General features: G+C 42.8%; 1 protein-coding gene across 1 annotated transcript in view; it reads left to right on the forward strand.

The window, feature by feature from the left end:
* Nucleotides 1-1,371: 1,371 nt before the first annotated feature.
* Nucleotides 1,372-16,363, forward strand: part of LOC120993189 (cell surface glycoprotein CD200 receptor 1-like) — a 69,894-nt gene continuing 54,902 nt past the window's right edge. The window contains exons 1-2 of the mRNA XM_040421748.1: nt 1,372-1,433; nt 15,147-15,437. Coding sequence (XP_040277682.1) covers nt 15,314-15,437 — 124 coding nt within the window. The 5' untranslated portion in view covers nt 1,372-1,433; nt 15,147-15,313. The remainder of the gene's footprint in view (nt 1,434-15,146; nt 15,438-16,363) is intronic.

Genomic DNA, 16,363 nt, shown 5'->3' on the forward strand with positions numbered 1-16,363 from the left:
GCAAGAAAAAGATAACTAACTTTTCAATAGATGTCAATGGCTTTTGTAACGAGGTAACTAAGATAACACTGTGCCATGTGTTATCAGAATCAATTTTTGCTTAGAAAGAATGGAAAAGAAAATTATTCACCTCATCCACTTGCTCAGGCAGAGGCAGTCCTCTCCTCTCCTCTCCTGATTGAAAAAGACCTGCTAAAGGGCCTGCACTGACCGTCATGACGTCATTGCGCTTTACCAGCGTAATCACACCGTGATGTCATCACGTGATCTTGCTAAGAGCGCGTGGTGACGTCATCACACTCAGTGCAGGTCCTTCTGCAGGTCTTTTTTAATCAGGAGGGGAGCGGACTGCTTCTGCGCAAGAAAATGGATGAGGTGAGTGTTTTTTGTTTTGTATTTTTTTAAACCAAAAGATCATATTGCACTAGCGTAGCACTGTTTATAACGGGCGTTAGACGGGTGAACTCCTGTCTAAGCAGCCATCAAAAACGGTCCCATTGATTGATAGGCTGAATGGGGTTTTAACATAACAATTTGTGACAAATTAATTCGTAACTAATCAAATACTTTGTCAAACTTTGGTGAAGCTGCTGAATCAATTTTTCTAAACTTCGTTCATCTCTAGTCAATGCGGTAATTAGGGAGAGGTCAGCCATGGGAGGTCAGAATACACAATAGCTGCACACCTTTGCAAGAACTAAATTAGGAGCCTTATTGATTGGACACCATCCCATAGGGCAAGGTGTCATATTTGCAACAGGGAACAATGTCATAGGCTGGGGTTAGATTCTCCCATGTGTTCTGTGGCTCTTAAAGAACTGGGAAGCGGACAATCACCTTGTGGGAGTATGAACCAGCCAGAGCAGGTAGAAGGAGTTTTGATAGAAAATATAGCTAGAGAGGTGAGTATTCCAGTGGCCATGGCCGCTGGAAGAGGGGAGATGCCAGCAGGCGTGGACTTCTGCGATTATACTATCAAAGATTTTATCTTTTTTTGGAGATCTGTGATATGAATGTACCCTATATGCCCTGTATTACTTTCTCCATATAGCAACTGATTCACAAGACAAGGCTTTCTTCATAGGTAACATTGAACATCTCCCTTGTCCTGATGGGTCCATATCTCAATCTAAAAGAATAAAGTCTTATCTGAGAATAACAAAAAGTTTCAAAAACTACTTTGTTAAGGTGCTTTAATTTTCTGAGCTGCTAGATGGATGTCTGATATTTTTGGTGTCTAATCATGAAACCATAAAGGAAAACCATAAACAGCTTTCGACAGACGGAAATTATGCTGGACAAGAAGCATAGTTATACACTTGAGTAGTTCTGCATTAGTTTCTTCTTTCCTCCCACGTAAGACATGGAGCATCTACAATCAATAAGGTTTCTGTTGAGTCTGGTTCTATTGTACCCAGGAGCTGCATCCTTAGGTAAGTGTCAGGACAGATCTCAATATCTGGAAGAGATATGGGTGGGGGAGTTGGGGAAGTAGAAAGTTGTGACAGTTTCTTAAGAAGTTGACTGGAGTGAACATACACTGCAGTCAGTAATAGTGATGGCCGAAAATCGTCCGGGATGATTCGCGAAAGCGTCTTCGCGATCAAATATTTGCGATACGCGCTTTAGCGGCGGACCCCATTGACTTTAATGGCAGGCGAACCTGAAAAACCTTCAGGTCATATTTGCAGCCACCAAATACTTATTAGAAGTGCACAAATAGTCCCACAACATGGACAATGACATACTAGAGGGGGATCAATGGCAAAAATTCTTAATTTCAAATTGGGATACATCTTGTAATAACATCTTGTAATAGGGTCTTTTCAAGGACAGTTCAGTCCTAGGTACGCGGACAGAGTACACCTACCATTAAGGTGTATCTCTGGGCTGAGCAGCTGTGGAGGGAAAGTTTAGGGATAGTTATTCCCTGTATCCCAGTTTCTCAGCCTTTTACCGCCCTTTGTTTACCGTTGATAGCTTTCTACGCACCAATTAAGATGCTTTATCCAAGTTGTAATTTGATTTTATTGTGATTATAAATAAAAGTTAAGTTTTAGGTCCTTGCCCTCAGTGATACAGGTATATAGAACCCCTTAATTAATATTTGGTGAAGCAGGTATATCGCACCTCTCAATCTGTATTTTGTGGAAGCAGGTATATCAAACCCCTTAATCAGTATTTTGCGGAAGCAGGTTTATCGCACTCCTCAATTTATATTTGGTGGAAGCAGGTATATAAAACCCCTTAATCAATATTTGGTGGAAGCAGGTATATCGCACCCCTCAATCAGTAATTTGTGGAAGCAGGTATATCACACCCCTCAATCAGTATTTTGTGGAAGCAGGTATATTGCACCCCTCAATCATTTTTATTTTTTTAGCAACAGGTATATCACACCTGTTGCAAATAGTTGTTCCAATAGCGTTTGTCCCTCTATATAGCTGCGGTATTGCAGCAGAATCACACACAACTGCTGCACAATACAATGCACCATATACTTTCTATGTTAGAAAGTATATCATAGGTATATCACACCCCTCAATCAGTTTTTTTGGGGGCAACAGGTATATCAGTAGTGTTGAGCGCAAATATTCGAATCGCTAATTTTTATCGCGAATATCGCCACTTCGAGAATTTGCAAATATTTAGAATATAGTGCTATATATTCGTTATTTCGAATATTCAGCATTTTTTCCATCTGAACACATGATTCCTCTCTACTTCTTGCTTCTGGGCCAATGAGAAGGAAGCAATGTCAAGTTCACAACAATACTTAGTGCACCAATCAGTAATCTATAGTCAGACCTGCCAAAATGTGAAGTTGCACGTAGTGCAATTTTTTTTTCTAATCACTGCCGATTAGAGCAATCGCGAATATATTGGAGCACTTGACTCTATCTGTATATAAAGCTATTGTAATGTTCTGCCGTGCCAACCATTTTCTCCAGTCTCAGGAGAAACTCATAAAACTTCTAGCAGCTCAAAAAATGTAGCCAAAGTGACCCATGCCTGTATTTCGCGTTACGAATTTGCATTACGCGATTTTTAAATTGCTGATTTTTCGCATTCAATAAAATTATCTCGAATTCTAGAATATATGACAAATATTCTACAAAATATTTGTAAAATATTGCAAATTCGAATATAGCCCCTGACGCTCATCACTATATATCACACCAGTTGCAATTAGTTATTCCAATAGCGTTTGTCCCTCTGTATAGCTGCGGTATCTCAGCAGAATCGCACACAACTGCTGCACAATATAAATACAGTATAATATACTTTCTATGTTAGAAGGTATATTATAGGTATATCACACCCCTCAGTAAGTCACACCTATCGATAGCACACCTATACCAGTCCGTAAAAGGACTTTTGTGGCCCTATTAGTTAGCGTTTGGTGTCCCTAACAGTCTGTCCCTGCTCCACACAGCAACCTCTCCCTACACTGGCATAACACAGAATGTAAAATGGCTGCCAGAACGGATTCTGTTATAGGGTAGAGTTGTGTCCATGTGCTGAAACGTCTCAATTGGTTGTCCTGTCCTACCTGATGGATGTGTCATGGGTAAAATTTCGGCGCAATGCAAAAGAATATGGCGCAAGCGAACATCGCCATATGTTCGGTGAATCGCGAACGCACAAAGTTCGCCGCGAAACGACCGCAGGGCGAACCGCAAGGCCATCTCTAGTCAGTAACTTGCTGCAAATGGTGTCCTAATTTTACATTCTTGGATGACGAGACATTTTATGCTTGTCCATCTTGGACAAAAAAGTTTCTTATCTGATAACAGCATTAGAAATGCGAGAACCCGTTGAGGTTTCGGGTTTGCTGAATTTTTTAAAAAGTTTGGTTTGGGCCAAACCATATTGGTTTTTATTGCCTCGGAAAGTGGTATATAACACCCTGTAGTCCCCTAGGAATTTTTTTTAAAAAAACGTTCTCTCTATTTTTTTTATTAATTTTTACTTTCACTCCTCTCCAAAAATTGTCCCTTATTGGGGGCAGATGGTGTTTAACTCCTTCAGGACCCTGCCATTTTTCACCTTAAGGACCAGGCCATTTTTTTTAAATCTGACATGTCACTTTATGTGGTGATAACTTTAAAAAGCTTTTACTTATCCAAGCCATTCTGAGATTGTTTTCTTGTCACATATTGTACTTCATTATAGTGGTACATTTAAGTCAAAATATTTAATTTTTATTTATATAAAAAATACAAAGTTTACAAAAAATTGGGAAAAATTCTTAATTTTCAATTTATCTGCTTTTAAAGCAGATAGTGATACCTCCTAAAATAGCTATTACTTTACATTTCCCATATGTCTACTTCATGTGTGGATCATTTTGAAAATGACATTTTCTTTTTTTTGGGACGTTAGAGGGCTTAGAAGTTTAGAAGCAAATCCCAATTTTTAAGGACCATTTTAGGTCTGAAGTCACTTTGTGGGGCTTACATAATAGAAACCACCCATGAATGGCCCCATTTTAGAAACTACACCCCTCAAGGTATTTACAAACTTTGTTAACCCTTTAGGTGTTCCACAAAAATTAAAGGAAAATGGAGATTGAATTTCAGAATTTCACTTTTGGCTGATTTTCCATTTTAATGAATTTTTTCCGCTAACAAAGCAAGGGTTAAAAGCCAAAAAAAAACAATATTTAATTTCCTGATTCTGTAGTTGTCACAACCAGACAGCTGAGAAGCTCTGACAGGAGCCGTCCAGATCCTCCTCCTTGAGTTTCTTTGTTTTGATTTCTGTTCCTCACCTCGTTAGTCTATCTCAGCTGTCATGCAGTCGGACTGATCACTTCCCTTTAAATTCCTCCCCATAAGGCAGTTGTGTGCGGCTGATACAACTTCCTGGAGTGTGTGTGCATGCTGTTCACAGTTCCCAGCTCCTAGTTCCTAGTTCCCAGTTCCCTGTCCACAGTCGTCTGCAAGATAAGTTCTGTTTATGTATTTATGATTTTCTGTTGTCTGGATCCAGGTGACCCTGACTCCCTCCGTGTCTGTGTAGGAAGCCGGTGGTCGTGTCCCCTCACTATTGTAGGGCCTTCAGGTCTAGATAGCCGAGGTACGTGGATATGCGCCCATTCACCTTTGGGGTGGTTGCATAGGCTGAGCAATAAGGGAGAGCGGCAGGTCGATTGCAGGGGTCTCCCTTTTGTTCCTTAGTTGTGGATCCAGTGAGTTATTGTTTGTATTGTATCATCTTGTTTCCTGTACACCATCCGTGACATTATCAGCCGCCAAAACCGTCTCAAGCATGGATCCGGTTACACTTTTGGCTGAACGCTTTCAGGGTCTTGCTTTGGAGGTAGCTGATCTCCGTAAGACTTTTTCTCAGTTTCAAGTGACCGGTTCAGCTTGCGTTCATGGAGTTTGTGCTGAGCCTAAGATTTCGCTCCCGGATACGTTTTCCGGGGGTAGTGAGAATTTTGTACGTTTTAGAGAGGCTTGCAAACTCCATTTTCGCCTTCTTCCCCATTCTTCTGGTGATGAAGAACGAAGGGTGGGCATCATTATATCGCTGCTCAGGGGTAATGCTCAGTCCTGGGCCTTTTCGCTGCCGGAGGGGGCATGGCCCCTCCGTTCAGTGGATGAATTCTTTTTAGCCCTGGGTCAGATATATGATGATCCGGATCGTATTGCTCTGGCTGAGTCTAGACTACGTCTGTTATGCCAGGGTAAACAATCCGCAGAGATATACTGCTCAGAATTTCGGAGATGGGCAGCAGATACGGGTTGGAATGATGCTGCACTCCGAAGTCAATTTTGCTATGGTCTTTCAGAGGGATTGAGAGATGCATTTGCCTTTCATGAAAGACCTACCTCCTTGAATTCTGCTATGTCTCAGGCTGTTCGTATTGACAGGCGTCTTAGAGAGAGAGGAGAGATCTCTCCTTCCTGTCATACTCAGTCCCGGGACAGTGCAGCAGTGTCATTCTGTGCACAGGGGTCTCAGTCGCTGCCAGCCCCTTCTGAGCAGGAGCCCATGCAGCTGGGGTTGATTGCCTCTGACAATAGAAGATTCAGCCCGCAGGGGAGGGTTTGCTTTTGTTGTGGAGGTATAAATCATCTGGCAAATGTTTGTCCCTCTAGGAGATTCAGGCAGTTTTCTGGGAGTAATAAAGAGACAAAAAGGAAGAAATCTTTTAAGAATGTTCCGTCTGTTACTATTGGCAGGGTTGAGGCGGAAATTGAAGGTTTCCCGTTTGCTTGTAGTTCCCGTTTTGTCCTGCCTGCTAGGGTGGCGCTAGAGAGCAAGAGCATTTTTTGTGAGATTTTTGTGGATAGTGGAGCAGCTGTCAACCTCATTGATAATCAATTTGCAATAACTCATGGTTTCCAGGTATGCACTTTGGGAAAAGATATTCCTGTTTTTGCTATTGATTCAGCTCCACTTTCTCAGAAATCATTAAAGGGCATAGTTCATAATATCCGTTTAATTGTGAATGATACTCATGTTGAGGATGTGTCATGTTTCGTCCTTAGCGGTTTGCCTACTCCTCTAGTGTTGGGGCTACCCTGGCTCACTAAACATAACCCCACCATTGATTGGCAAGCGAGGCAAATAAATGGTTGGAGTAACTTTTGCAGAGAGAATTGCCTCATAACATCTATTTCTGAGGTTTCTACTAAAACTGTACCACCTTTCCTCTCTGAATTTTTGGATGTCTTCTCTGAGAGTGGAGTTCAGGGTTTACCTCCGCACAGGGAGTATGATTGCCCTATTGATCTCATCCCAGGCGCCAAGCTGCCTAAATCTCGTTTATACAATCTTTCCCAACCTGAGAGGGTCGCTATGCGTGCTTATATCTCTGAGAGTCTGAGAAAAGGACACATACGACCCTCGAAGTCACCTGTTGCCGCTGGTTTTTTCTTTGTTAAGAAAAAAGATGGTTCTTTAAGACCTTGTCTGGATTTCAGGGAGCTGAACAGTATCACTATTCGTGATCCTTATCCGCTTCCTCTGATCCCGGACTTGTTTAACCAGGTTGTTGGGGCGAAAGTCTTTTCTAAATTAGACCTAAGAGGGGCATACAACCTGGTTAGGGTCAGAGAAGGAGACGAATGGAAGACGGCTTTCAATACCCCTGAGGGCCATTTTGAGAATTTAGTTATGCCTTTTGGTTTGATGAATGCCCCAGCCGTTTTTCAGCATTTCGTCAACAGCATTTTTTATCATTTAATGGGAAAATTTGTATTAGTGTATTTGGATGACATTTTGATTTTTTCTCCTGATTTCAAGACTCATAAGGAACACTTATGTCAGGTCTTACTCATCCTGCGGGAGAATAAATTATACGCGAAACTGGAAAAATGTGTGTTTGCGGTTCCAGAGATCCAATTTCTGGGGTTTCTTGTCTCCGCTTCTGGTTTTCGCATGGACCCCGAGAAGGTTCGCGCTGTGCTTGAGTGGGAGCTTCCTGAGAATCAGAAGGCGCTGATGCGTTTTTTGGGTTTTGCTAATTATTACAGGAAATTTATTTTGAATTATTCCTCTGTTGTTAAACCACTCACTGATATGACCAGAAAGGGGGTAGATTTTTCTTCCTGGTCGGTAGAGGCGCGTAAGGCCTTTTCTAATATCAAGGAGAGTTTTGCTTCCGCTCCCATCCTAGTACAACCTGATGTTTCGTTACCCTTCATAGTTGAGGTTGATGCTTCTGAGGTAGGGGTGGGTGCGGTCTTGTCTCAGGGTTCCTCTCCTGCCAAATGGCAACCGTGTGCCTTTTTCTCAAAGAAGCTCTCCTCCGCAGAGAGAAATTATGATGTGGGAGATAGGGAATTGTTGGCCATCAAGCTGGCTTTTGAGGAATGGCTCCATTGGCTAGAGGGAGCCAGACACCCTATTACCGTGTTTACTGACCATAAAAATCTGGCCTACTTGGAGTCAGCCAAGCGTCTGAACCCGAGACAGGCCAGATGGTCTTTGTTCTTTTCATTGTTTAATTTTGTTGTTACGTTCCGCCCTGGGGTTAAGAATGTGAAGGCAGATGCCCTATCACGTTGTTTCCCGGGAAGTGGGAATTTTGAAGACCCGGGTCCCATTTTGGCTGAAGGTGTGGTGGTCTCTGCTCTTTTTCCTGAATTGGAGGCAGAGGTGCAGGCAGCCCAGTCAGAAGCTCCTGATCTTTGTCCTCCTGGGAGGTTGTTTGTGCCTCTCGCTTTGAGACACAAGATTTTTAAAGAACACCACGATACGGTCCTTGCTGGGCACCCGGGGACAAGAGCCACACTGGATCTCATTGCTCGGAGATTCTAGTGGCCTGCGCTTCGTAAGTCGGTTGAGGGTTTTGTGGCAGCTTGCGAGACTTACGCTCGTGCCCAGGTCCCTCATTCACGGCCATCAGGTCCTCTCCTTCCTTTGCCCATTCCTTCCCGTCCTTGGACACATCTGTCCATGGACTTCATAACGGACTTGCCTCGTTCCTCGGGGAAGTCTGTGATTCTGGTGGTGGTGGACCGTTTTAGCAAAATGGTGCATTTTATCCCTTTTCCTGGTTTGCCCAATGCTAAGACGCTGGCGCAGGCATTTGTTGACCACATTGTCAAATTGCATGGTATTCCTTCAGACATAGTCTCTGATAGGGGCACGCAGTTTGTTTCCAGATTCTGGAGGGCTTTCTGTTCTCGCTTGGGGGTTCGCTTGTCATTCTCTTCTGCTTTCCATCCGCAGTCGAATGGCCAGACAGAGCGTGTCAATCAGAATCTGGAGACATATCTGCGCTGTTTTGTGGCGGAGAATCAGGAGGATTGGTGTTCTTTTTTGTCCCTTGCTGAGTTTGCTTTAAATAACCGTCGTCAGGAGTCCTCTGATAAGTCACCATTTTTTGGTGCATATGGGTTTCATCCGCAGTTTGGGACTTTCTCTGGAGAGGGCTCTTCTGGTTTGCCTGATGAGGACAGATTCTCCTCGTCTTTGTCATCTATTTGGCAAAAGATTCAGGATAATCTAAAGAACATGAGTGAGAGATATAAGCGTGTGGCGGATAAGAGACGTGTGCCTGGTCCGGACCTGAATGTTGATGATTTGGTGTGGCTGTCTACCAAGAATATCAAATTGAAGGTTCCCTCCTGGAAGTTGGGTCCTAGGTTTATTGGGCCTTACAAGATCCTGTCTGTCATCAATCCTGTTGCCTACCGTCTTGATCTTCCTCAGACTTGGAAGATCCATAATGTTTTCCATAAGTCCTTATTGAAACCTTATGTTCAACCTATTGTACCCTCGCCTTTGCCTCCTCCTCCGATTATTGTTGATGGAAATCTTGAATTTCAGGTCTCTAGGATTGTGGATTCTCGTCTTGTCCGCGGTTCCCACCAGTACCTCGTTCATTGGGAGGGTTATGGTCCTGAGGAGAGGATGTGGGTCCCAGTGACGGACATTAAGGCCTCTCGTCTCATCAGGGCTTTCCATAGGTCCCATCCTGAGAAGGTGTGTCCGGAGTCCACTCCTAGAGGGAGGGGTACTGTCACAACCAGACAGCTGAGAAGCTCTGACAGGAGCCGTCCAGATCCTCCTCCTTGAGTTTCTTTGTTTTGATTTCTGTTCCTCACCTCGTTAGTCTATCTCAGCTGTCATGCAGTCGGACTGATCACTTCCCTTTAAATTCCTCCCCATAAGGCAGTTGTGTGCAGCTGATACAACTTCCTGGAGTGTGTGTGCATGCTGTTCACAGTTCCCAGCTCCTAGTTCCTAGTTCCCAGTTCCCTGTCCACAGTCGTCTGCAAGATAAGTTCTGTTTATGTATTTATGATTTTCTGTTGTCTGGATCCAGGTGACCCTGACTCCCTCCGTGTCTGTGTAGGGAGCCGGTGGTCGTGTCCCCTCACTATTGTAGGGCCTTCAGGTCTAAGATAGCCGAGGTACGTGGATATGCGCCCATCCACCTTTGGGGTGGTCGCATAGGCTGAGCAATAAGGGAGAGCGGCAGGTCGATTGCAGGGGTCTCCCTTTTGTTCCTTAGTTGTGGATCCAGTGAGTTATTGTTTGTATTGTATCATCTTGTTTCCTGTACACCATCCGTGACAGTAGTTTACAGAAAGACCCCATATGTGGTCGTAAACTGCTGTACGGGCACACGGCAGGGAGCAGAAGGAAAGGAATGGTTTTTGGAGGGCAGATTTCACTGGGATAATTTTAAGCTGCCATGTCACATTTGAAGACCCCCTGATGCATCCCTAGAGTAGAAACTCCAAAAAAAGACACCATTTTGGAAACTACGGGATAGGTTGGCAGTTTTGTTGGTACTATTTTAGGGTACATATGATTTTTGGTTGCTCTATATTATACTTTTTGTGAGACAAGGTAACAAAAAATAGCTGTTTTGGCACCGTTTTTATTATTTGTTATTTACAATGTTCATCTGACAGGTTAGATCACGAGCTATTTTTATAGAGCAGTTTGCTATAGAAGCGACAATACCAAGTATGACTACTTTTTTGGTTGTTTGTTTCAGTTTTACATAATAAAGCATTTTTGAAAAAAATGATATTTTAGGGTCTCCATATTCTGTAAGCCATACTTATTTATTTATTTTTTGGGCGACTCTCTTATGTATGGGCTAATTTTTTTTTGTATGAGATAACGGTTTGATTAGTACTATTTTAGGGTGCATATGACTTTTTGATCGCTTGGTATTACACTTTTTGTGATGTAAGGTGACAAAAAATTGCTTTTTTGACACAGTTTTTATTTTTTATGGTGTTCATGTGATATTTTTATACAGCAGATTCTTACAGACATGGCGATACCTAATATGTGTACTTTTATTTATTTATTTAAGTTTTACAGAATAACAGCATTTTTTAAACAAAAAATCATGTTTTAGTATCTCCATATTCTGAGAGCCATAGTTTTTTTTATTTTTTGGGCAATTGTCTTAGGTAAGGTCTCATTTTTGCTGGATGAGATGACTGTTTGATTACTATGATTTTGGGGTGCAAATGACTTTTTGATCGCTTGGTATTACACTTTTTGTGATGCAAGGTGACAAAAAATGGCGCTTTTTTTACGGTGTTCACTTGAGGCGTTAATTCATGTTATGAACGTGGCAATATGGACGTGGCAATACATAATATGTATACTTTTTTTTATTTTTTTATTTAGGTTTTACACAATAAAAGCATTTTTGAAACAAAAAAAAACTCATGTTTTAGTGTCTCCATAGTCTGAGAGCCCTAGTTTATTTTTTATTTTTTGCCCGATTGTTTTATATAGGAGCTAATTTTTTGTGGGATGAGGTGATGGTTTGATTGGTACTATTTTGGGGGGGTATATGCCTTTTTGATAGCTTGGTGTTGCACTTTTTGTGACTTAAGGCGATCAAAAAAATGATTGTTTTATCACAGTTTTTTTTGTGTGATATTTTTGTAGAGCCGGTCGTTATGGACACGGCAATACCCAATATGTCTGGTTTTCTTTTTCTATTTTTTTTTACAATTTTATATGTTTTATTTTGGGAATTTTTATTTTTATATTTTGTTCTTTGAACTTTTTTTTTTATTATGAAAAACACTTTTTTGTAACTTTTTAAAAATTTTTATGTTTGTCCCCCTCTGGGACTTCAACTTCTGGGGTCTGATCCCCTCTGCAATGCATTACAATACAACCTGTATTGTAATGCATTAGTTGTCAGCTTTTATGCTGAGAGCCTGCCTGGATCTCACAGGCTTCCGTAGAAGGCAAGCTCCGATTCTTATGGAAGGCATCGGGCTTGCCTTCTCTGCCATCGGGTCCCTGCCACTGCAGCGTGGGGGCCCGATGGGGAAGCGGAGGGCACCTATACCCTCCGCAAACCCTCTGTATGCCGCTGTCAGCTTTGACCGCTGCATACAAGGGGTTTTTACTCCAGCATCTGTGTTTTCAACGATGCCGGCATATGCAGCAGAGACCTGGCTGTCAGTGACTTCCGGGTCCGTGCCACTGATTGGGCGGGGGCAGCTCCTGCACCCGCCCAATCAGCCTGCCGTACATGTACGGCGCTGGTCCTTAAGTGACTTCCAGCTATGATGTACATGTACGGCAAGGGTCTTAAGGGGTTAAACACACTGTGTTAAGGTAACAAATAAAAATAAAAAACAACAGTAGTTTGTTGAGGGACCAAGTGTCCAAAAATGATGCTTTGACAGGGATCAGAATACCTGCCCATACAACACGCACAAGTGTTGATTGTGAGAAGAAAAGGTGGCTTGCTTTGGGAGCAGGAGCAGTGCAGAGTGGATATGGAAAGGGTACGGTACAGATGTAGTGGCGTGCGGCAGCAGAAGCAGCATAGCATGGAACATGCATGGCAATAAGTTGGCTGTCTATGCGTAGTAGTAGTAGTAGTAGTAGTAGTGGCAAATGTGTAGCACTAATAGTGGTGACACTGGCAACAGCAAGGAGCAGCAGCTAAGGTGGCAGCAGAAGCTGTACAGAACATATTGGTAGGCAGGCAGGAGCAGTGTCATGATGGAGGCGATAGCTTGATGGAGGCAGCAGTAGCCGCATGGAACATGAAGGTAGGCAGGCAACATGAAGGTAGGCTGCTCTCACACAAGTCGTCAACAGAGAGACTTTCTTGTCTGGCATAGGGTGTGGTCGGTTTTCTTGCCACTTTTTAGTAAAAAGGAAGGCACCCCATTAGGAAGGACTCTACCGAAAGCCTTCTCTGGGACTGCGAGGAGGAACTGGAGGAATGCTGTGACCCCTGGCTCCAAGGCACAGTGTCATCCTGCTGTGACTGAGAGGAGGAGTGAGTCATCCAATCCACAATCTCATCCTCTAATATTGCAGCTTTCCAAAGCCACAAGGACAACTGCGGCCACCTACTACTCCTACAATTTCTTTCTGGATTGCTGGTCCTGCTACTACCAACATTCTGTATCTGGGTCTTTTGTTTAGACCCTTCTAGATTACTGACATTTCGGCCCTAAATGTACATTTTGGCCCTAAATGTCTTTACTTAATGGTTGGCAGCTTTGATCCATACAAGATACAGCAATAGTTTAGGGTCCCAGCAGGTATTGGCAATATGTGGCAGGAATCTATATGTATTCTGCTTCTGGTCATATGCCTAGTAGATCTGGCAGGTATCTATCTTCTGCTCTGACTTTAGTCTGCTTTGTTTGGGCCTGACTAGCTGAGGAGGTATTTGGTTTCTCTTGGTCTTTGGATCTGTACTCACAGGACTGCTCGCAGGGTATGGTTGTTTTCCTGGAGATCTGTAGTTCTGGAGGTGGCTGCTTGCTTTGTCAACCAGCTGAGGCTGATGGCTCAGGCTGGGAAGAGTGATCTTGGCCTCAGCTGAGGCTCGGATCCTAGGTTGGGATCCCTGTTTCTGGGAGCTCCTACCAACACAGCCTTCCCCAAGCAGGGGGGCTGGTACACACTGGATCTAACTGGTTTCTTCCCTCCCTTGCTGCAGGGCGTGGGACCAGCCCACTTCTGCTCCTAGAAGATGGGGAGCTAAACACTGGAATGAACTATTCCAGTCTAGCTATACTAAACTGAACTAAACACATTGCTGCCACCTGCTGGTGCACATGGAAATTACAGCAAATATGTATATAACAGGCTTGGAAAATACATACAATAATGAATGCAGTGTTATATTACACAAGATGACAATACATATGCACCTGACATGTTGTAGCGGGGAGAAAGAGTTTAGTGACATACTCCAGGATGTTAGACACATAATAATTTTAATTACGGAATATGCCGCACCATGTGTAACACCTGTTTGCCAAATATGTGCATACTATTTAACCCCTTCCTACAATGCTCTATGGGAAACCAATATGCAACGAGGTATCTACCGAGAAAGAGAACCATCTCGCCATCTCTACCTACTTACTCCCTATGAGTCAAGATCTGACTTTCCAACAAGCCTTGGGATTTGACAAGGGAATATAGCCAACCCAGATATCTATCCCTAGACAGCTGTTTTGGGGTGCTTGCCAGTAGGTGGCGTTGGTGAGATGGTTCTCTTTCTTGGGAGATACCTCTTTGCCTATTGGAAGATTCGTGTCATATTTGATTCATTTAGAATCAATTTGCTCCTCTCTACTGATCTGTAAAAGTCACATTATTCTTATTAAGTGTTTACACACATGTGTTATTTATTTTTATTTTTTGCTAAAAAACCTGAAGTGACGTGCTGGCCAATAGGAAATTATAAAATGCCCCATGGACACAGATTTTTTTGTGATGCATTTCCTGCTGTTTTTGTCATCCCTTGGCATTTTTTTTGAAATTGCTAATTTTGGGCATAGAGGGTTTTTTCACGTATTTTCCCATTGACTTCTCTGCAAACCTTAAAAGAAAAAAAGCGCAAGTAAAATGTTGTGTGATTAATGGGAATATGTCACCTGGTTTGACCATATTAAGTTGTCGCCATTGCCATGTTTAATAAAATACTTTATTTTCTGCAGTGGTCTTCTTTCTTCTTTTCATGGTTTCATTTTGTTAAAAAAAGCGATCTTTGCGTTATGCAAATGAACCTCGAAGGTGCCCAGAGGGGTGTTATTCATCACCTTTTGAGCCCAGTAACGAGCCCCTGCAGTGCCTAGCCCGCCTTAATTTAGAGCCCAAGCATGCCTCCTCGTTATGAACTATCGTCCCACAGCCTAGTTCAACGGCGCCGCCCCCCCGCTACGCCAACTAATTCATTCAAGCTACGCACCTGGAATCTTCATTTCGTCCGCCGGAAATCTCGCGCAGGCGCAGTACCGCCTACTGCCTCCGCCTGTGCGATCCAATAGATCCTGAGGGCAACAGCGATAAGAAGACGTCACTGGGCTCGGCGCATGCCCAGTGACACTTTTGAGGCTGCTGCCCTCATGAGCTATTGGATCACACAGGCACAGGCGCGAGATTTCCGGCATAATACAAAAATCGCTTTTTTTAACAAAATGAAACCATGAAGAAAAGAAAGAAGACCACTGCAGGAAATAAGGTATTTTATTAAACATGGCAATGGTGACAGCTTAATATGGTCAAAGCAGATGACAGATTCCCTTTAAAAAAAGGCAGCCAACCAAAAAAGACTTTAAAAAAACACACATGAAGCCAAATAAACACTTACCCAAAGTGTAGGAAATAAATTGTCATATATGGATAAGGACTGCGCATTATTTTCTTACTTTCAGATGTGGTGCGGGTGAGAAGAGGTCGGCCGGTTGTCCTGCAATGTGAGGCTGGAGACACATTGCTATCAGTTATCTGGAAGGTTTATCTATATAATTCATCCTGTGTAATAGGATACAAAATAGAGGGATACAATAAAATCCCATCATACAGCTCCTGCAGTACAAGGATGAGAAGTTACGGATTATCACTGAGGATCAGTAATGCTGAAGTATCCGATGAAGGATTGTATGCTTGTATGGATGCAAATACCATAGACACAGTCATTACATACAAAGTACTACAAGTATTAGGTGAGTAGGAGCTTGTACTATTACATTTATTATGAGCTGATACTTAGGTGTCCCTATAGACCAGGGGTTGGCAGCCCCTGGCAAGTGTGCCAAAGATGGCACGCAGGCCACATTTCTCTGGCATGCAGAGCGCTGCTCTTTTAATAAACTAAGAAATGGCAGATAGGAAAAGAGAAATGTAGCAGCTCTCACCTGCCCTTCCTTTGGTTGTGAGCATGGATGGCCCGTGTCAGGTGCGGGCAGCAAATGCAGAAAGAAGTTGAGAAAAATCCAGCTCCACTTTAAAGGAGTGTGCGTTTATTCAGCTTGCGGTTAAAAACTCATCCATGAAATACAAAATTTAGCAGTCTTGTCTTGTCTACGCGTTTCGGGCTATCAGAGACAATTCCAGCCCTTCTTCATGACACAGAAAGACATTAAAAGTGAGACCTTTTAAAGGGGAGGGTGCACCTGTGTTCACTGATTGTTCCCACAGGCCTGTAACCGCCCCCAGGAAAAGGTGCCACACCTTCAGTTAACCCTTCTCATGAAAATTAAATGAAAGAAAAAACAAAAATATAACCATATGTATGCATAGAGAAAATAAATGTATAATAACTATGCAAAAAACTATGTCATACAAGGGTATACATGTAAAGAGGATACATGGGGTATGAGCCGGATATACAGCAATATTCTAGCAAACCATGGTGGAATGTGATGGAAATCAGATCATCAGAAATGTATTATAACATTCTCAGAGAAAGGAGAAATACACACACCAAAATTGATAGTATGTGGATTATTGCTGCAAAATCAGATCTAGACGTTTGTTGAGCCCCTCAGGTTGACGCGTGTTCAGTGAAAAAATCCAAAACGATTCCCTGTTTAATCATTTTCTTCTATGGTCTCCTCCACGTTTAGGCAGAAAAACTTTTTCTATGCCT

This window comes from Bufo bufo, chromosome 3, assembly GCF_905171765.1.
Source record: "Bufo bufo chromosome 3, aBufBuf1.1, whole genome shotgun sequence".
NCBI lineage: Eukaryota > Metazoa > Chordata > Amphibia > Anura > Bufonidae > Bufo > Bufo bufo.